The following is a 22,088-nucleotide window of genomic DNA, read 5'->3' as shown; positions in this document are numbered from 1 at the left end:
CATAAGCATTCTTTTGTAACTCTTGTGTTTACTTTCATGACAGCTCAGGATAACATTTAGACTTTGTCCTTTTTACCTATGTGAGCTTTTTTTTTTTAATATCTTCATTGAAGTATAATTTACATGCTATAAAATTCACCTGCTACTGTCAGTTTGCATTTCAGTGGTTCGTACTAAATTTATACAGTTGTGGAACTTTGATCACAACCTACTTTTAGAACATTTCTATTATCCTAAAAAGTTCCGTCATGCCAATTTGTATTCTCATCCATGAGGTTTTAATTTCCTTTATTGTTATATGATTGTTTTCCTCTTATACCTTCTTTCACTCCTTTGGGTTGCTTTGTCTAATTGTTATGTCTGGGTTTTATGCAGTTAGTTTTCATCCTTTATTTTGGTTTCTTTTAACCTTGAGCTATTATTTATTCAATCGAGTGACCTTGTTATGAAGTCTTTTAGGGGGATCAAATGACAGTCCTTAATCCACAGAAATTTAACTGCCATTGTTCTAGTCTCTTGGTTACCTCTTGCACCCTGATGCTGCTAGTATATGACTTGATGCTCATGGTGGGGAGGTGAGACGTGTGGAGAGGGACATGCCTTAGGGGTCTTCTTAAGTGGAGGATTCTGTAACTGCTGTGCCCTTCACCGTGTGCCTGTGGTTTGCCCTTCTGATAAAGTCATCACATCAAATGGCTCTGTGGGTAAGTAGAAAAGGAGTAGAGAAGGCCCATATGTGTATTTCTTTTCATCTTCTCTTTCTATGTGGAAAGAAGTATAACCCTCCCTTCTGTCCTGTCGGGAAAAGGTAGGAGGCTGGAGAGGATTTAGTGTGATGTTCTGGGAGGTGAAATAATAGAAACAATTGAGCTGTGTTGCATTAAAAAATCTTTAAAAGTTTTCAGGATCAAAAAAGAAATTCCTTACTCTTCTTCATCCCATCCTCTCCATTTTTGTGAAGAAGTCAGTAGAATAAGACATAGCAGGCTTAGTTAAGAAGCTTGAAACGTGAACTCATAATGCAAGAGGGTTATCTCTATATTCAAAGGAAAAGTAAAGAAAACTTGAATATATTTGGAAGCTCAGGGGCCAAGTCATAATACTTCACTCAAGATAAATTTAAGACATGGACAGTTTTCAAAGTGGTAAAATTGTAGTCCTGCAGGAAAGTGAAATTTAAAAATATAATAAATTAGATCAAAGAGCTATTGGGGAGAAGAATCTTTGCAGACTACAGAATAAAAGAGAAGAAACATAATATGACATAGGGGAGATATTCTAGCTTTAGATTCAGGAAGCCATGATTTTAATTCTTGCCCTGACACTAGCCAGCAGTAATCTCAGATAAATCGCATAACCTATTTGGGCCTCAGTTTCCTCATGTGTAACATGAAAGGATTTATTAATCTTGATTAAGTCTTGAAGAGTCTTTTGTGCTTTACAATTATATAATAAGATGGCAACACATGAATAGATGTTTATTATTAGCCATTAGGGAAACGCAAAGTATAATCACAGTACCTATCACTACACACCTATAACAATGGCTAAAATAAAAAATAATGACAGTACCAAATGCTGTCGAGGAAGCAAAGAAATGGGATCACTCATGCATCATACATCCTGGGAACCTAAAATTGTATATTCACTGTGGAAAATAGTTCGGCAGTTTCTTACAAAACTAAAGATGCAGTTACCATATAACCCAGCAATTATGCTCTTGGACATTTATTCCAGGGAAATGGAAATTATGTTCACACAAAACCTGTATACAAATATTTGTAATATATTTATTCATAATAGCCCCAAATTAGAAACAACCAAGATGTCCTTCAAACAAACTGTGGTGTATCCATACCATGGAGTACTATTTAGCAATGAAAGAGATGAGCTGTTGACACATGCAACAACTTGGGTGATTCTGCAGAGAATTAGGCTGAGTGAAAAAAGGCAATCCCAGAAGTTTACTGACTGCATGATTCCATTTATATAACGTTGTTGAATGATAGAAATACAGAGCAGAGTAGTGGTTGCCTAGAGTTAGGGGCTGGGTGAGGGGCGAAGGGAGAGGGTAGATGTGGTTATGAAAGGACCACAGGAGAGATCCTGTGGTAAAAGCACTGTTCTGTATCTTGACTGGTGGTGAATATACAATTGTACACATGCAATAAAACTGCACAGAGCTAAACATAAACAGGATACAAGTAAAACTGCTCTGAATGTGATGAATGGATGCTATCCATGTCATTATCCTGGTTGTGATACGTACTATAGTTTTCCAGGATGTTGATGTTGAGGGAAATTGCATAAAGGTTAAGGAGATCCCTTGGTGTTATTTCTTACAAATGCATGTGAACCTATAATTATCTTAAAATTAGAAGCTTAATTTAGAAAACAAAATAAATTATGTATATTTTATTTACCCTTGTATCCTAACTGGGTGGAACAGTGTTAGATACACAGTAGGTTCTCAGTATTTATTTACTGAATAAATGGGGGATTGCTTATGTGCATGTATAAAATGATTCTTTCATTTGGATCACAAAAGGAGGATCTAGTCACTGCTTAAATCTTGACTAAACTATTTAGGTGATTAAGCCCAGAATAATAACCTTTATCCTGCAAACTTTACCTAATTGTATGATTACTTTTGCAGTTACATGAGACTCAGCTTGATTCCCCCATGTTGATGTTTGCTCTTACTCCCTCTTTCTAGCAAAGTCCTAGAAGAGAGGATAAACTAAAATGCATTTATGATAAATTAGCTTCAGGTGCACAAAGTCTCCATAGATGATTTCAGTCTTGATTATTGTAGCTTTATGATAAGCCTTGAATTCTTGTTCTGTAAGTACACCAATTTTGTTCTTTTTCAAATTTGTTTTAGCTGTTTGGATTCTTCTCATTTTAAAGTGAATTTTAGAAATGGTATGTTAACTTCTAAACAGAAATCTCCTGAATTTTTATTGTGATCTCATTTCTAGATCAATTTGGGGAGAGTTGACATTTTAAGAATAGTCTTCTGATCCATGAACATGGTATATCTCTCCATTTATTTAGATATGCTTTAAATCTCTCGGCAGTGCTTTGGATTTTCAGTTAATAAGCCTTGCAAATCTTTTGTCAGATTTGTCCTTAAGTATTTCATATTTTGAGCAGTATTTTAAAAGTTTTTTCAGTTACCAATGCTTATTGTAAGTATGTAGAAATACAACTGATTTTTGTATATTGCATATTATTTTCATTCCCATTCCACTGACTAGAATTCCATTGACTAGAATTTGGTCACAGCTGCTCTTATGGCAAGTTTGCCTGGAGAATGTTACTATCTAGTTATCTTTCCAGGAAGAAGAGAAAATGAAATTGATGAATAGCTAACTACTAACAGCCCAAATATTGACTGTGTGATGAAAATATTAAGGATTTAGAAGTCTCTTGGATTTATTTTCTTTGTAGTGTAATAAATTTTTTATCATGCAAAAATTAATTTCAGGACATTTTTTAAGTTTTAACACCTTTATATGAAGCAAGTCATTCTGAAGGAAGAGGTAGATTCACTAGTGAAACATAATAAAAATATAATAAAATGAAGCATGTTCAAGTATTTGCCATTTGACAAAGGTGGCATTTCTTTTTTTTTTTTTTAAGTTTATTTATTTATTTTGAGAGAGAGAGAGAGAGAACAAATGGGGAGGGTCAGAGAGAGACGGAGAGAGAGAATCCCAAGCAGGCTCTGTGCTGTGAGTGCAGAGCCCAATGCAGGGCTTGAACTCAGGAACCATGAGATCATGACCTGAGCTGAAATCAAGAGTCGGATGCTTAACCAACTGAGCCACCCAGGTGCCCCAAGAAAGGTGATATTTCAAACTGTTGAGATGAACTTGGAATTGTAATTTAATACAAAATCTTAGCAGTAATGCAGACACAATTTTGAGATACCTATTAGATTGGGGAGATATCTGGGCTAGATTGAAAAATTAGGGGTTGTCTATATATAAATGGTATTTAAAGCATTAGACTGGATGAAATCACCAAAACACAGAGTAGAACTAGAAAAGTCTATGCACTGAGCCCTGGATATTCCCAATGTCAGAAGTTGAGCAGATGACGTAGTAACAAAGGAGACTAAGAAATAGCCTATGAGTTAGGAATAAAATCAGTATGGGAAGTCAAGTGGAGACAAATTTTCAAAAAGGAGAAGTGATTCTTGAACCCATTGGTAAGTCACATTAAGACAAGAACTGAGAATTGACTGCTCAGTTTAGCAATGTGGAAGCCGTTGGTAACCTTGACCGGGACAGTATCAGGGAATTATGGTGGCAAAAGCCTGACTTAAGGGGATTCAAAAGAAAATGGGAGGAAAAGAATTCAAGAGAGCAACTGTAGTCACCTTTCAACGAGTTTTGCTCTACAGGATAGGCAGAGTGGTGGTGGCCAACAAGGTGGTAGCTTGAGAGGGCTATGTGGTTCGAGGATTTTGTTGTTGTTACTTTAAAATTAAAGAACCTACAAAATGTGTCTATGCTGATGGGAATATAGTAAAGAAAATAGATGATGTGAAGGAGAGGGGAGAACTGCAGGAATCACATCTGTGAGCAGTAAAAGGGGTCTGGTACATGGGTAGGGGCCCCAGAAGAGTGGGCCATCGGAGCAGGATTGTGATGAGAAAGAGGGCAGGAGAAGCTGGCCACAGCTGTAGGGGGGTAGATGTGGCAAGTGACTAAGCTCTCATCTCATGGCCTGTGGTTTTCAGTGTGACAGAAAGCAGGGTCATTAGCTGCAAGTGAGGATGAGAAGGGATAAAATAGTCATGTAGCTCGAATATACTGGACAGAACTATATTATTATTGGCAGACAACAGTAAAAGCTCCCTTGAGGTTATGAACTTAAAATGAAAACAGCTTCGTATTTATTTATTTGTTTGTTCAATTTCTTTCTTTCTTTCTTTTCATCTCCGCTCATGTTTGGCCACACAGGTGCAGGCCCAGAGCAGGCAGTGTTAATTATTTATCCGAGGTTAGATTATGTCAAGGTTAGGACTTCGAGGAAGGAAGAGAAAGGCAATGGAGTGAATTGAAGCTGGCTTACAAGGGAAGTGAGAACATGAGGTGGTGAGGGACAGGGAAGAGGTAGGAGGCAGCAGCTCCAGACGGCAGATTTAGAAGAGCTGAGGGATGGATGGGGGGGAATGAAGAGTGGGTGTTTGATTGGAGATTGCGCAGGGTTCTCAGCCATGACCAGATGAAAGCCAAGAGTGGAAGAGAAGAGAGCAGAATGCTGGATAGCCAGGGTAGTGGAAGGACTAGCTGTGTGGGTACTGAATTTGTGCTCAGGACTTGAAGGTCTTGTCTATTATTTTCTAATTATCTTTTATTTCTGTTGGACTCTCTGATAACAGTTTTAGTGTTCTTAGTAAGAGAATCACGTCTCTTCTTTCATAGTTTGTGTTTCTTAGTGCTTTACGGGATGGTCATGGTGTTAGCTTCATACCTTCTATCGCGTTTTCAGTTTTAACTGTTAGATTTACCAAGGGTTCTTTCTTACATCTGATTACCTTTCATAGCATCCCTCTCTAGAAAAATCACGATGATCTATGTGATTTGTAATACAAAGAATATGGTTCCTCTTTCTCCTTTAGGTTTGTATCTGCACTCATACATATGGTTTTTGTCCAAGTGAGGAAGTCTATTGAATTTTCTAGTTAACTTTTAAATGTCTTTTTATTTTAGGTATCAAAGAGTAAAGATGGAAAAGAACAAAGTGAAACTGTATCACCATCCGAAGATGAAACATTCTCCTGGCCAGGTCCCAAAACAGTTATGTTGAAAAGAACATCTCAAGGCTTTGGTTTTACATTGAGGCATTTTATTGTTTATCCCCCAGAGTCTGCAATTCAATTTTCATATAAGGTAAGAACATTAATTAAAGTAAGTTAAAGACAACAGCAACAACAATGCAAGGCAGTTCCTGTCTCCTCCTTATCTTCCTCTCATCCTCCCCTTGTGCCTTCCTTATGAAGGCTCCATCCTTCTGGAGGTTAATGAGGTTGTTATTGCCACGTTTTGGGGAGGGCACTTTGAATTGAATTGAGGCTTGCTTTGATTTTACTAGAATTTCTAAATAACTATTCACATATGGGTATTTTTTTTTTTATATTGTAGGATGAAGAAAATGGCAACAGAGGAGGTATGCTATAAAAATTTTAATTTTTCTCTGTTTTGCTACATGTCTTTCTATTCCTTAAGTAATATTAAATGAGCTGATACAGTTTTTCGAGTCCAAATATATATATAACTCTTAGATGGGAGAGCCCTAGAAATGAAATAATTTTACTGTTTTATGGATTCCATTGTCTCAGCATGATTTCAACATGCGGTGATTTTATTGTTAATTATATGTTAGTGCTTATGCAGGGGAACATCTATGATTCTGAGGAAAGTAATTGTGATATTTTTATTTAATTAGTAATCTCTTAAATTCAGTAATTTTTTTTAGGTAAGAAATGCTGTGTGTTTTATCTAGTAGATTTATTGACTCGAATAGTGAAAAAGAGAGTACTTGGGGTCTTCTCATAGTTAATCTTACTCTTGACTTAAGCATTATCTTTAATAAGCTTATTAAAAGGAGAATCAGGCCGGGGATGGGGATATTTCTTATTAATGTCCACTCATTTTTGTTTTAATTTTATATGAACTCTAATGAGTTAAAGGTCACACACAATAAAATGTGCCTATTTTAAAAACTGTTATTTCTAGATGATTTTAGACTAGCATAAAGGTTGCTAAAATAGTACATAAGTTTCCGTATATCCTTCGTGTAGCTTCGCATAATGTCCAACAACTTACACATTCGTGCTACAGTGAACAGGACTAAGAAATTAGCATTGGTCTGATACTGTTAATTAAACTACAGACTTTATTTGGTTTTTCACTAGTTTTTCTACCAGCATCTTTTCTCCGATGCGAGATTCCACATTGCATTCAATTGTCTTGTCCCTTTGTCTTCTCTAGTCTGTGACAGCGCCTCAGTCTGTCCTTGTATTTCATGGCCTCAACACCTTTGAAGAGTACCAGTGCGTTATTTTGTACAGTGCCCATCAGTTTGGCTTTGTCTGATGTTTTCTTATCATGACTTTGAAGTTACACCTTTTTAACAAGAATGTCATGTTTGCACCAATCTTAAGTGTACAGTTATACATGTAAGGTGCATTTCGATAAATCTATAACTTGTGAAACCACCATCCCAATCAAGCTCTAATACCAAAAAGAACCTGTCTGTAGAATCACTATGTTTTACACCTGAAACTGATGTAACATTGTATATTGCTATATACTTCAATAATTTAAAAAAAAAAAAAACACAAAAAACCTTTCCATCATTCCATAAAGTTCCCTTACACAGCAGTCTGCTGTTCCTAGACAGCCACTAATCTGCTTCCCATCACTGCAGATTAGTATTTCTTATAAATGGAATACCATATCAGGTACTCGTTTGTGTCTTTTGCTTGCTGTAGTATTTTTGAGGTTCCACTGCAGGGTACGGATAGATACTAACACTGCTCTTTCATTTGTTGCTGATTAGTTTGTTTGAATACACCGCAGACTGGTTATCCACCCGTTTGTTTATCCACTCCCCTGTTGATGAAACTTTGTAATACCCATATCTGATTTGCGGTCTTAGAATGGTCATGCTAAGGGTTAAAGGGGAAGAAAACAATTTCTTTCAGCATTATCAAAAGTATTCTGTGAGTGTAAGGCCAGGTAGGACCCTTCATAAGTTATCACTGTTGTGCAGGGAGGGCCACTCTTGTGTCACCATCTGTCATGCACTGGGGTTCAGGAAGAATTCCAAATGTTACTTGGCATGAGCTAGAAATAGGTGTTAGCGAGGAAAGGGAAAGCTTACAAAACCAGCTTCAGCAAGAGGAAAGAGGATGTGGGTCTTCTGTCCTCCCATCGTCCCGCAGGACGATGTGCTGGTGCTCAGGTGGCCTGTTACACACAGCATCTAGAATAATGCTGTCTTTTAAGAAGCAGTCTGACTTATGTAAAGTCAAGAATTGGTGGATAAAACAGGGTATAGTTAGTATGATATGAAATTACTCTGTCATATTTCTCTGCCTTGAGAAAGTTAAAAACAAAGAAGTTTGTTCCGTATTTGTGAATACCTGAGGACAAAGAATTCACATAAAAGTCAGGGATATCCTCAGTTTAGAAGCCCTGAACATCTTAGAAGAGCAACCATCACTTTTTACTCAGTTCTGATTCCCTGGCGAGCAGTGAATTTGGGAAGTTCATGGAGTTTAAGGAGTGATTGACCGAGTCGTCCTCTGCCTCCTCTGCCCCCCAGGCCTAGGTTTGCTCTGGTCATCCCAGTTGGTAGTGGGGTCACAAGTTAGTCCATTGAGGCCTAGTTAGCTAAAGTATAGCCCTCATAATACCATTTCAACTCAACTCATCAACCAACCAGAAGAACATATTTTATGAGAATAAAGTTTCTTTATTTTAATTCAACTGAATATGACGATTTTTATTTTACAGTTTCATCTGCTGATAAAACTTTCAAGCATATTGAGATTACGAAATCTTTTTATATGAATTTTGTTTTAATGAAATAGAATCCAAGCCTCCAGTGTAATGATCCGAGTCAAAGCCTAGAATCACTGGAGAGGAAGTAATTGCCAGAATTTTATTCAAACTCCTAAGAGATCCTGTGATAATGCCAAAATTCTGTGAAACAGTTGAAAGGTTTTGTTTTAGTGTTCTTTCCTTTTGGCAATTTAGTGGAATCTCTTTTGACACTTGACTTTCTGATTATTCTCCTTACCCAACTTCCATTCTGGTATGTTTCTTAGAGCCTATATATGTGTACTGTCTTGTGTTTTAAAATTATTTTTTCTTGTTGATTTGTTTTCTGTATTATGATGCAAATAATATTTACAAGAAAAAGGCCGTTAAAGTAGAAGAATATTTTTTGTTGATGATAGTTGTTGATAATTGCTGTCTTGCTGTTGTCCTGTTGTCCCTTAAATCTCTGGAGAAGATCTTTATAAATAATCAAAACAAGAATAATTAGAAGTTTGTAATTACTGTTATTTCTTTTCTACTTATTCCATGAGTAAAAATTCTGTCGCAGTTTAATTATAGGGACATGTCCAGGAGTGTGTTTGTCATTTTGTTAGGTACCTAAGTAACTGTTGGATTTCTACTTCGGCATCAAAATGTATATTTAAGCATTAATAGTACAAAAAAGTAACTGGGAATTTTATAAATTCTCTCAGTAGTAAAAATTTGTATTTATTTTGTGATTGCAGTTTCTTTTTTTTAATTTTTTTTATTAAAAAGAATTTTTTTAACGTTTATTCATTTTTGAAAGACAGAGTGAGAGGAGGCAGGGCAGAGAGAGGGAGACACAGAATCTGAAGCAGGCTCCAGGCTCTGAGCTGTCAGCACAGAGTCCGATGCGGGGCTCGAACCCATGAACTGTGAGATCATGACCTGAGCCGGAGTTGGATGCCCAACCAACTGAGCCACGCAGGGCCCCCGATTGCAGTTGTTTCTGACTAAAGAGCTCTGTGGCCTATGTTGGAGTTTTCTAACCAAGGCTCTTTTAGTGGCAAGAAATAGAAACTTCCTCAGACCACTTCTGGAAAGATGTGGTAATTCTGAAAAACCGATAGAGCATTTCCAAATTCAATGTCAAGAGTGATAGGATACCTGGGTAGCCATAGACACCAGAATTGGGACCTGGGAAGCTACTAAATGCAAAGAGTAACAACAACAATGACCCAAACTTTGGAATTTACTGGAGGATCGAAATGACTTTCATAATTAATTTTGATTATACCTGATTTTCTCATGAGCTGACATCTGTATATAAGGTACAGCCTCATTATATCTTCTTTCTTCCTTCTTCTCTTATCATAACACTTCCTATTCCTGAGAATGAAACCTAATTCGCCCAGTTCATCATTTTATGCCCACTGAACAGTACCCATTATGCTTAGAGGTCAAACATTCTTCCATTTAATGAAGAGATAAATTCTGAAAACCTGAGAAAATCGGGCGTATTTTATGCCACTAATTTCCATTCATAAGGTGAAAACCTATTCCCTCAGAATAATATAACAGTAAAAATGGACCTGAAAATTCATTGTAAGAGGAATTTCTTATGGTTAGGTCCATGGTCAGTAGTGTCCCGGTAGGTCCTAGAAGAGTGTTTCACTATTTCTAAAATGTAGCAACACTAAGTGAGTTCCGTGGGTCTTTGCTGATGTCTTGTGCATTGACTAAACCCCTTGGGATCCATTTTTCACTGTATTTGACAGTTTAATCAATTTGAGTTTCTCTGGTAGGTAGGCAAATATACTAATTAGTTACATATTTTTGTTAATTTTTAATACTATTCATTAGAACATCCACAGATGTCTGATATTGTCCTGAAGATACTTTAGGAAGTAGAGATGATGATGTTGATGTTGTTGATGAGGAGGAGGAGGAGGAAGAGAAGATGATGATGATGATGATGATGATAAGATGATGATGAAGATGATGATGGTGATGTTGATGAGGAGGAGGAGGAGGAAGAGAAGATGATGATGATGATGATGAGAAGATGATGATGATGATGATGATGAGAAGATGATGATGATGATGTGGAGGAGGAGGGGGAGATAGTGTGGTGGCAGTGGTGGCAGCTGATTTATAATGTGCCGGGCACTGTTTTAAGATTTTTTGTGGATTAGTTCATCAACTTTCTGGGGTGGATATTATCACCTCCCTATTTTAGATGAGGAAACTGAAGCATGAAGTGTTTAAGTAATTAGCAAGGGACAGCATTGGACTACAAACAAGCCATCTGGTTCTAGGGTTTCCTCTCACTTTCTACCATGGTTTTGCAGAAAATTCTTTACTTTCATAATTCATCCTTGGAAATGTAAGAAAGCGCATTCTGTTCCCTTGAAAGGTAAAGAGTATTAAAAGACCTTAATTCAACTTTCATATGCAATTTTGGTTAACATAGTCTTAGCATTTTATACTTGTTCTTTAATTTTCTTCTTCTTTTTCCTAATTGAACATGTCCTATTGGCTTAAGTCTGTTCAGCAGAAGGATAAAGCATCATTGCTTTAATATTTGCAATTGATTTCCATCTTTGATTTGGTTATATTTTTGATACCTATGCATCTCATGACTGATAGAATGTTTTTGGTATTTTCCACTTAGTTGTAAGAGATGTTAAGGGCATTCATAGGTATTTACCAAAGATAAATGAAATATTTGCTTGCAAAAATATTTGTACAGGAATATTCATAAGTGCTGTATTCATAATAAATAAACACTGGATTCAACCTAAGTATTCATCAATATATGAATAGGTAACCAAATTGTGGTGTATCAATGCAATGGAATACACATAGCCTTGTGGATCAATCTCATAAACATTTCTTATATTGAAGTGAAATTCATATAATACAAAATTCACCGTTGTAAAGCGAACAATTCAGTGACATTTAGTATAGAATTAAAGGTCATGTATGAAACGTACATCTATCACCTCTGTCTAGTTCCAAAACATTTTCATTGCTCCATAAGGAAGCCCATATCCACTAAGCTGTCATTCACTATTCTCCCCTCCCCAAAGTTCCTGAGAAATCCCAGTCAGTCTTCTGTCCCTTTGGACTCACCTATTCAGGATATTTTATAAAAATAGAATGATACAATATATCATGTTTTTCATATGGATTCTTGCATTTTGTGTAATGTTTTTGAGTTTTGTCCATGGGGAACAGGAATCAATCTTCATTCCTGGCTGTATAGTATTCCCTTGCATGTATATGCCACAGCTTGCTTATCCATTCATCCATTGATGGACGTTTGGACTGTTTCTACCTTTTTTGGCTATTGTAATTAGTGTTGCTATGAACTTGTGTATGCAAGTATTTATTTGAGTCCCTGTTTTCAGATCTCTAGGGTATATATCTAGGAGTGGGATTGCTCCATTGTTATGTGGTAATTCTGTGTTTATGTGTAATTCTGGGGACCTGCCAAACTGTTTTCCACATTTCCATGGTAACTGTACCATTTTTACATTTGCACCAGCAATGTGTGAAGGTCACAGTTTCTCCGCATCCTCATCAGTGCCTGTTATTTTCCATTTTTGAATTATAGCCAGTCTAGTGAGTGTGAAGTGGTATCTCATTGTGGTTTTGCTTTGCATTTATTTCCTTAATAACTAGTGAAATTGAGCATCTTTTCCGTGTGCTTGTTAACCGTTTGTGTATCTTCTCTGGAGAGATGTCTATTTAAGTCCATTGCTCCTTTTTTTTTTTTAAATTGGGTTATTTGTCTTTTTGATTTTGAGTTGTAAGTGTTCTTTATATATTCTAGATAGTAGATTGTTATCAGATATATGATTTGCATATATTTTCCCTCATTCCACAGATTGTTTTTTCACTTTCTTGATAATGTCCTTTGATGCACAAAAGTTCCTAATTTTGATGAAATCTAATTTATGTACTTTTTCTTTTGTTGTTCATGCTTTTGCTGTCTAAAACATTTTGATGAGTGAAAGAAACCAAGCACAAAAGAGTACAGACTGTCTGATTCTATTTGTATGGGAGGAAAGATAAATCCAACCCAAATTGTGGTTGCCTGAATTGATTGCAAAGGGGCTAAGGGAAGTTTCTGGCAAGATGGAAATGTTCTTTATCTTGATTGTCATGGTGGTTACATGGGTTTATACATTTGTCAAAACTTAGGAAGCTCACACTTAAAATGAGCACATTTTATTACATGTAAATTATACCTCATTAAAGTTGATTTAAAACAAAGAGAACATATATAATAATTTAGTTGGATTTTTTCCCCCAGTGTTTAGCTATTTCAGCCAGTGCAGCTATGAGCGTTCTTATATATGAACTTTTGGGAACACAGGTACTTATTTCTAGTGGGTCTGTGTATCCAGGGGTAACACTAATAGGTATGCATACAGGCACATTTAGTAGATACCGCTAAATTGTTTTCAAAGTGATTATACCAACTAATATACTGAACCACAAGGTGTGAGAGTCCCAGTTGTGTCATATCCTCACTAACATTTAATATTTGTCAGTCTTTTTAATTTTAGTCATTTTAGTGGGTGTATAGTGGTATGGAATGTGGGTTCATTTTTATCTTCCTGAAAACTAATGGGGTTGATTACCTTTCGTTTGGCTATTGGGTATCAGTACTTTAAAAAAAATTAATTTGTAGGAGTTCTTTAAATATTCTTGATGAGGAGGGGCGCCTGAGTGGCTCAGTCAGTTAAGCGTCTGAAGCGTCTGACTTCGGCTCAGGTCTTGATCTCATGGTTTGTGGGTTCAAGCCCCACGTCAGACTCTGTGCTGATAGCTCAGAGCCTGGAGCCTGCTTCAGATTCTGGGTCTCCCTCTCTGTCTGCCCCTCCCCCACTCATACCCTGTTTCTCTCTCAAAAATAAATTTAAAAAACATTAAACAATTTTTTAAATATTCTTGATGAGGATTTTATTAGTTGTATCTATAGCAAATATCCAGCTATTAGTTACCTTTCAATTTCTCGTTAGTAATTTTCATAAAGGAAAGTTCCTATTTGTAATATAGTCCAAATTGTCAATCTTCCCTTTTATGGCTAATACGTTGAATCCTATTTAAGCATGGTCACAAAGATATTCTCCTGTGTTATCTATCTCCAGTTCACCTGTAATTGACTATTTTTGCATGTAGTATGAAGTCAAGATTTTTCCCCCATATGGATATACATTTAACCCTGCACTCTTTAGTGAAAAGACCGTACTTTCTTTACTGCTCTGTAAAACCACCTTGATCATAAAGTATCTGTATATGTGTAGGTCTGTTTCTGGAGTTTCTTCTTTCCAGGGGTTGGCCTGTGCCTCACTTTTGTGTAGCTTCCAAACTAAGAACGGTTCTGTATTTTTAAAAGATTGTTTAAAAGAAGAAGAATATGTGACAGAGACTGTATATGTTCTGCAAGGCCTAAAATATTTACTGCTTGGCTCTTTACACACGAAATTTGTCAACCTTTGTTCTATTCCATCGGTCACTTTCTTTGCAGCAAAACTGCGATCTTAATTTTACTGTCGTTACTATGTAATAAATGTTGCTGAAAGGTAAAGTCTTTTAATTTTGTTGTTCACGATTGGATTGGCTGTTTTTGTCCATTTGCAATATTATAACACTTTGAAAATCAGTTTGTCAGTTTCTACACCCACAAAAAATCCTATTGGAATTTTAATTAGCTTTGTATTAATTACAATATTTGATTATTTGAAAACATTTGAAATATTTGAATCTTCTAATCTGCGAATGTAATGTCTTTCCCATGAAGGAGTGTTGAATTTTTCTGCATCTTTTGGAATAAACCTTTTATTTTTTTCCCTTTAATCTCTTAATATAGTGAATTATATTGATTAATTTTTCCAACTGTTAAACATTGCATTACTGGACTAAACCAAGCTTGTTCATAATATATGATACTTTTTACATATTGCCAGGTTTGGTTTTCTGTTGTATTTAGGATTTTTGCATCTCTGTTCAGAGACTGTCTTTACCTAAAGGTGGGCCTTATTTTTTTTGACATTTGGTGTAACAGTTCGGGTTCTCTGCGAAACAGACGCCACAACAGGAACAGATGGCAAGACAGTGTTAGACGTGCCAGAGATTTCGTGGGAGAAGTGTCTGTGCAGGATTGAGAAGAAGGGGGCGGGAGAGGCAGGGGAGGACTTCAGAGCACACTGTAGGTCTGACATCTGTGAAAGAAGAGAGGGAAGGGAGGCTCCGGTAGGAAAGGTGCCAGATTGCAGCACAAGGTATGGAGGTCTCTGTGAGGCAACTGGGGAGCTCCCATGCAAACACTGCCCTTGAGAATCCTTGGGCAGGCTTGGGGAAACGTGGCCTCTGTGCGAATGTGGTGTGGATATTAAAGGGCAGCAGCTGGGGCTGTCACCCAGCTGTGTTCCCCATAGCAGCTTCTCTCGAAGGAAATCTGCACAGCACACCTGCACGCTTGACGGGGTTGGGCTTTCTCTTTTTCACCCCTGCTCACCCCACACGTTACTTTGGAGGCCCCAACTGAAAGCATGGTGGTGTTTTCCAGGCCCTCTTCCTTGGCTGGCCTCGAATGCCCACTTTTGTTCCCGTGGCCCTTTGAGACTGATGGAAGCTCTGCACAGCCCCTCGGTCTCTCAGCTGTGGCTTTGGAAGCAGAAAGGACCTCAAAGTGAAAAGCTGTGTAAAACACCGAGACCACCTCGCTGGACTTCCTTTTCTCTGGGCTCTTGTCCCTCTGAGTGCTCTTGCCTTGGAGGCTGTCTCTGCCTTCATACAAATGTTACCTGTACTTGGTCGAGGTTTTCTGGTTGTGGCTCATGGGTGGAAGAGTTGATTCTGAAATAAGGCAGTTCACTGTTGTCAGATTTGGAAATTTTTGTCTGTTTACGTTTAATACAACTCATAATACATTTATTGTTTAATCGCCTACTTTATTTTAAAGTTTCTATTTTATTTTGAATTTCTTATATTTCTTTTCTCTCTTTAAGACTAAATAATATATTGTGATTCTTTTAGTGGTTATCCTAGAAATTATAATATGCAAGTTTATCACAGTCTAATGCTAATTAATATTTTACTCTGTTCTGAAACAATATAAGGGCCTTAGGTCATGCTCTCTCTACTTATTTCTCTCCCTCCTACCTGCAGGATACTTTTATGTTGTGTCACAGTTCTCTCGGGATTTTTGTTGGTTTGTTTTTTTCTGAAAGGTCTTTGCTTTGCTGTCATCTTGGAAAAGATTGTTGCTACAGAATTTTATGTTGATATTTTCTTCCAACATATTGAAGATCATATCCCACTCTCTTTTGGCTGCTATACTTGCTCATAAGAATTCATATTTTGGTTTATTGGTTTTTTGAAGGCAAACTTTTTTCATATCTACTGTTAAGATTTTCTGCATGTCTTTGGTGTTTGGCCATGTTGGTGTTTGGCTATTCTTGGCGAAAATTTATTTTTATTTTCCTTGTTTCCAATTCATTGAGCTTCTTGTGTCTGTCATTGGGTGTCTGTCATCAGTTCTAGAAAATTTTCAGTCAGTGTTTCCTCACGTATTATCTGTATTTCAAGGCTCTCTTCAATTCTTCAATGCTCTCTTAATTCTTCAATTAAACATATGTTAGATGTTTTTATTCTGTCCCCTATGGCTCCTAAATTCTCTACTTTTTCCTCTTTGTTTTTGGTCTTCCCCAGCTGCATTTTGGATATTTTCTTCTAGTATATATCTAATAATTTTGAGTTTTAAATTTTGATTGTTAGAAGTTCTTTAGGGTAATGTACTAAACTGTACATGATCGCTTCTTATAGTTTTCTCTTTATCATTTTTAGGCCTTTTTTTTTTTTAATAATTTCTTCAAACATGCTAAGCAAAGTTGTTTTATAATCTGGTTCTGGAAATTCCACTATCAACAGTCTTTCTGGGTCTGTTTCTCTTTTCTTTTCTTTTTTAAATTTTTTAATGTTAACTCATTTTTTTGAGAGAGAAAAGAGAGAATGAGTGGGGGCGGGGCATAAAAAGAGAGAGACACAGAATCTGAAGTGGGCCCCAGGCTCTGAGCTGTCAGCACAGCACCTGGGGCTCAAACCCACGAGCAGTGAGATCATGACCTGAGCTGAAGTTGGACACTTACTGACTGAGCCACCCAGGCGCTCCTCTGTTTCTCTTTCCTTTTTTTTTTTTTTTTTTTTTTCTGTTTCTAGCTCAGGATAGGTTGGGGTTTTTTTTGCTTTATGTATTGGACTATTTTGCGTTTGTTGACCTTCAAAAGTTATTACTGGAGATTTTTTGAGATCTAGTGTGAAAAAGTTGTTTTCAAGTAGACTGGTGTTTGCTTTTATACAGAACCAGGCGATTGTATTTTTAGCCTGCAAATCAATGTGAAGTTTGGTCTATAGCCACTTTTTAGAAATTGGTTTCCTTCTCTTTTCCCCCTTCCTTTGCTTAGCACCCAGGTAGCTTTCAGGTTGGTGGAAGCATAGTTTTCAGTTAACATTATTCTTAAATGTGGGCTAATCTTCTAATTAATTCATTAACTGTCTAGGACTTAGGCTTTTCTTCTGCCTGCTGGGTGAAGAAACTCTTAAAATGGAAGGGGCTCATGTTCAGTAGCCTGCACATATAGGGTTGACATTAATAGTATTTGGAGATGTTGTCTCGCAGCTAGGCTCACATGTATACGCACTCTGGTTCAAATATAAATTGTGCATTCCCTTGTAGTAGCTCAATTTGCTAGTACATCGATACTTCATTGGAAATTTGCCGCCCATATGTCATAATAAAATATCTTTATATCCTATCAACATGGATAAAATCAGATTATGAAGTTATTTGTAGTTTGCTGTTACGAGCAATGTTTCCTAGTATAAAAATGTATAAGCTTACAGATACACACACACACACACACACACACACACACACACACACACAAGATAAGTGATTCTTCATGTTGCTATTGATAAGTTAACTTCAGATATTCATTTTATTCATCTCCATTTGACAGGTGGGAAAGGATGGGAAATGAGGGCTCCCAGATCTTCTTGTGGTTAAATAGGACATGGTTGAAACACTGGGGAGCCCCAGAAATCAAAGACAGTGATGGCAAGGATATATATAAATTTTATGATGTGTATTTTTTGAGAAGATTGAAAGAACTTGAACCTTTGGCTTGCAAAAGAGATGCAGAGGGCAAGAAAGTGATAGCTATTTTCAAATGTTTGGAAGCCCATTTTGTATAAGATGAAGTAAATTGATTGTTTCATGCTTCACAGTTAGTTTCCCTAATTCTCTTCTGGAAAATCCCTCCTCATATTTTGGAGACAGCTAATCCGAGTGATTGCTCCTGCTCCATGGTAAACAAGCTGAGATTTTCTGCTTCCTCCTATACCTGATTCTGGGAGGTGGTAGCCGCAGCACAGATCTGATACAGGAAAATGCAGAAATAAGAGGGGCAATGATATCTCTTATCAAAAATTAATCATCGGTGTGTGCAAAGTGAAATTTTCCTACATACCCAGACTATTCATTGTATTTATGAAGACAGTGTTTTTATGCATTGCTTTAAGGGCAAAGATTATTTAAGGAAGGAAACTGTCTTTTATTGTTAATTTCCAGTGCCTAGTAAGTACCTGGTAGGAGCTCAAATGTTTGTTGAGTAAACACTGTTCCCAAATGACTCTTCCCAAAGCTGCAGAACTCAGCATGTTCATGTCTGTACCTCCGCTGTCGAGGAAGAAAGTTATTGTCTCTTGTCTGCCTTCTTATCTTTCACCTTTCTCCCCTTTTTATGCAAAGTGTCAGACTTTTTTTTTTTTCTTTAATTTAGAGATCTTATTTCATATAACTGCTGAGCGTGTGAGCTGGGACAGTAGTAACAAAAATGTGGTAATCCTGGAGTTCAGTAGGAATTTGGGCAACTTCTTTGTAAAATACACTGCTAAGGTGGTCAAGTTAGATGTGAGTTAAAAAAAAAAAAAATATATATATATATATATATATATAACTTCACCTTAAAAGTTCCAGGAAGCCATTTTCACAATAATGGAATTTGATTGGATTAAAGTAGGCACTGTCAGAAATCCAATTTTTTGGAGCAGGTTTTAAGACTTTGAAAGGCATGAAGTTACTTTGGTGGTCAAGAAAATAAATGCAATTTTAAAAGTTTCTGGAAGCGTTCTAAAACCTTTAAGATATATGACATCCAGGGTCTCAGAAAGCTAACTGGGGCTAGGGCTATAAAGGTGAAAAAGCCAAGGAAGGTACATGTTTGGAGTATTAATGTTGTAGGCTGTCCCCTGGAATAACTTCTCCACGGAAAATGTTGTTGCAGAGGTGATCCTGTAATTAGGTGACTTTGAGCTGTCTTTTCCCAGCTGCTGCATGACTTAAGACCTTGATCACAGACACCATCTGGCTGGATAGTCCCGTTTGGTTTTTTTTCCCTGATTGCTCTCCAGCTAGTCTACATTCAAAGTATGTGATTCATAGACACGGCTAATAAGTTAATGGTAATAGTTATGGTCTCTGTTTTCGAAGTTTAACAGATAACTTTTCAGAGTAGAAATATTTGCATATGAATGCTAAATATATTATATATAGAAATATGTTTCCTGTTGCTTATTCATTCACTTAGCAAACATTTGTTGAGTCACTGCCATGAACAAGTCGCTAATCTGATTGCTGGGAAGGGAGCAATATGGCCTCTAACCTGGCTTTCTTCAGATAGTTGTTCAAATGTCACCTGCTAGAGAGGGTTTGCCTGACCATTTCATGAAGATAGTATTACAGCCCTGCCTTTCATTTTCCCTCTCCTTCCCACTCTGCTTATTATTTTTCCTAACACTGTCATCGTCTCTCCTACTACCTGTTTCTTGTGGAACATTTTCTTCCTCCATTAGAATGTAGAACAGGAACTCTATTTCATTATTTTGGCTTAAAATCCAGAACATTTCCTGGCCTGTATACATTCAACAAATGTGTATGTAAGATATGGGCCTTGGCTTCCAGAAACTCCTGCTCTGGTGGACATTGAAGGTGTAATATAATTCTATAAGTGCAACCACAGAGGTGTGTACAGTTTTGACAGGACCACAGTACAGAGGGGGAATCGTCTAAGCACCAGGGAAGGGGGTCTCAGGCGGGATGTCCTCTGTGCTGTTGACAGATGAATAGGACTTTATCAGGAGGAAGGAAGAACAGTGTTCTGCAACAGATATATCAGAGACACCCGGAAGTTATATTTGCCCAGATTTGGTGGTAGGGCTTGGGGGTGGATTTTATGTCACCAACAATGGTTGATTTGTGGAGGATTATGCTTAGCTTTTCTGGCATAAATGAGTAGATAGATGGGGGAAGGGGCATTAACTGCGGGATTCTAGAGGGGAAGCGTATCTTCCTCTGGGGAAATGGGTTTAGGTTGGGATAAGTTGCATTTCTGATGCCTGTAGAACGTTCAGTACCTAGTTGAAAATTTGGGTGTGGAGCTCATAGAGGAGGGGATTGAAAATAGATTTGGAAGTCATTATTATATATGCTGTAATTAAGTCCTAGGGATAAATGAAACCATGCACAGAGAGCATGAAAACAGAATAAAAGATAGGACCCTAGGGAACACAACATCCAAGAGATGGTCAGAGAACGAAGAATCAGAAAAGGAACTCTGAAAATAAGTTTTAGAAGGTATGAAGACAACCAGGAGGAGTCGACGACCTACTAATTAAGAGGTGGTCATTTTAAGGGGGGAGTGGATAACGTGCCATTTGTCACAGAAAATTCATTAGGCTGATGACTAAAAAGATACTGTTGGACCCAGTCTGACAAGTAGCAAAGTGGTAAGATAGGAGAATAGTTTCAGTACAGTGAGACGACGGGATGTGAGAACCAAATATCAGTGGGTTGGAACGTAAATTAGAGCAGTGAACCTCAGTGAGCATGGGAGTGAGGTGTGTGGGCGATTTTGCCCCCAATGGCATACTTCCCAGTGTCTGAGAAACCCTGAACTGAAAGTAAAGAAATGAGGATAGGAGTATAGACTATTCTTCAGGAAGCATGGAAAGGAAGGGAAGGAGTATAAGAGATGATAGCTATGTGGAAAGACAGGGAGAAGATTTATTGTTGTTTTACATTTGGGAAGCTTTGGTAGGTCTCTGAGAACATGTATTTCCGTCCAGCGGGGAGAAGAACAGAGACTGACTGAAGTTTTACCCACGAGAGGAGACCATGAGGGAAACAAGGTTCTAAAGAAGGCCAGTAACTAAGTCCTTACTTGAGGTGGAGCAAAGGAAGTATGGATGTGGGCAAAGATTAAAAAATGAGGATACAGCCATCGAGGTATGGTGCCGTAAGAGGCAAAGTTATCCAACTAGTGTGAGGAAATCAAGATGGAATAGCCAGTTTAAGAAGATTTTTTGGAGGTTTGAAACCGCAACCTTGAAGGTTCAGTGAGCAGTACCAAGAACTTCACTGAACTTGGAAACTGTAAATCATTGGGTTATAGGTTATGCTGAAATAGCAGGCCAAGAATAGGAGCAGAGTGGGCATCTGGACAGAATTCTCCATAGTTGGAGATTGGCAAATGGAATGCTTTGGAAGGTCAAGGAGAAAAGGAAGTGGAGGTTGCTGTTGGATTTTGTTGATCCATGAGTGTTCTTAGCAAGAAAGAGAGTGATTTCTGGGGGAGCCTGGTAAGTCCTCCTTTTTAAGATGGAGGGGCTTGATAACAATGTGAGGGGCAAATTTCATTGGTCAAGGGGTCCAGCGATGGTAAAATGGAAAGATACACAGATGGAAAGATAGCTGCTTGTGGTTAGAACACTGTAACACATTTTTCTGGGTTTGCAGAGAAATTAAAATCCAGCACAACAGGAATGGCAGGGCTGTGAATCTACACGCGAGACATACTTTGTGAAATTCCTGAAACTTCAGAGAGAGAGGAAAAATGATGCTTCATAAACTTCAGATACTCCAGAAGGCAGATCCCAGAACTGTTGTGTTCATTGTAGGATAATCAGCACCTGGCACATTTATGAGCTCAGTAAATATTTGTTGAATGAATAACACTCTTCCAGAGTCTTTCTTGTCTAAATAGATTGTCATGCCAGAAAATTTTGATTCATGTCTGACACCTAGTGGTATTTTACTCAAACTGCTACTAAGTGGCAGCATTTTCCTTTTATTTGAGGGAGATTCTTCGGCAGGTCATTTGCAGTGTAAGAGCTTTGTTCCTGAAACATATCTCTGACTTGGTTTGGGGCAGTTTTACTATTGACATCTTCTAGGGCTGTAATTTGAATAAGTCAGTAGTGAATATTTATTGGTCATCTGTCATATGCCAAGCACTGTTCTGTATGCTGGACTTTTTCATGTAGGGTATGTTCTCTCACACGGATGACCTCACTGAATTAGAATACGTAGGCAGAGCATTCATTGGGAACAGTTAACTTGATTGGGAACTTAGAGTTCTGTGGTGTTTTACACGTGAAACCTTTCTAAATTTATTTCATAGCTTTTGG

The 22,088-nt window shown here is 37.5% G+C and overlaps 1 protein-coding gene across 1 annotated transcript in view; it reads left to right on the top strand.

The window, feature by feature from the left end:
* Positions 1 to 22,088, top strand: part of ARHGAP21 (Rho GTPase activating protein 21) — a 135,468-nt gene that overhangs the window by 51,893 nt on the left and 61,487 nt on the right. The window contains 2 exon segments of the mRNA XM_047065806.1: positions 5,727 to 5,906; positions 6,159 to 6,183. Of these exon segments, the coding sequence (XP_046921762.1) occupies positions 5,727 to 5,906; positions 6,159 to 6,183 (205 nt within the window).

This window comes from Lynx rufus, unplaced genomic scaffold (genome assembly GCF_022079265.1).
Source record: "Lynx rufus isolate CCGP_SWC_20201006 ecotype Redwood Valley unplaced genomic scaffold, mLynRuf1.p SCAF_7, whole genome shotgun sequence".
Classification (NCBI taxonomy): Eukaryota; Metazoa; Chordata; class Mammalia; order Carnivora; family Felidae; genus Lynx; species Lynx rufus.
This window is presented reverse-complemented; position numbering and strand designations above follow the sequence as displayed.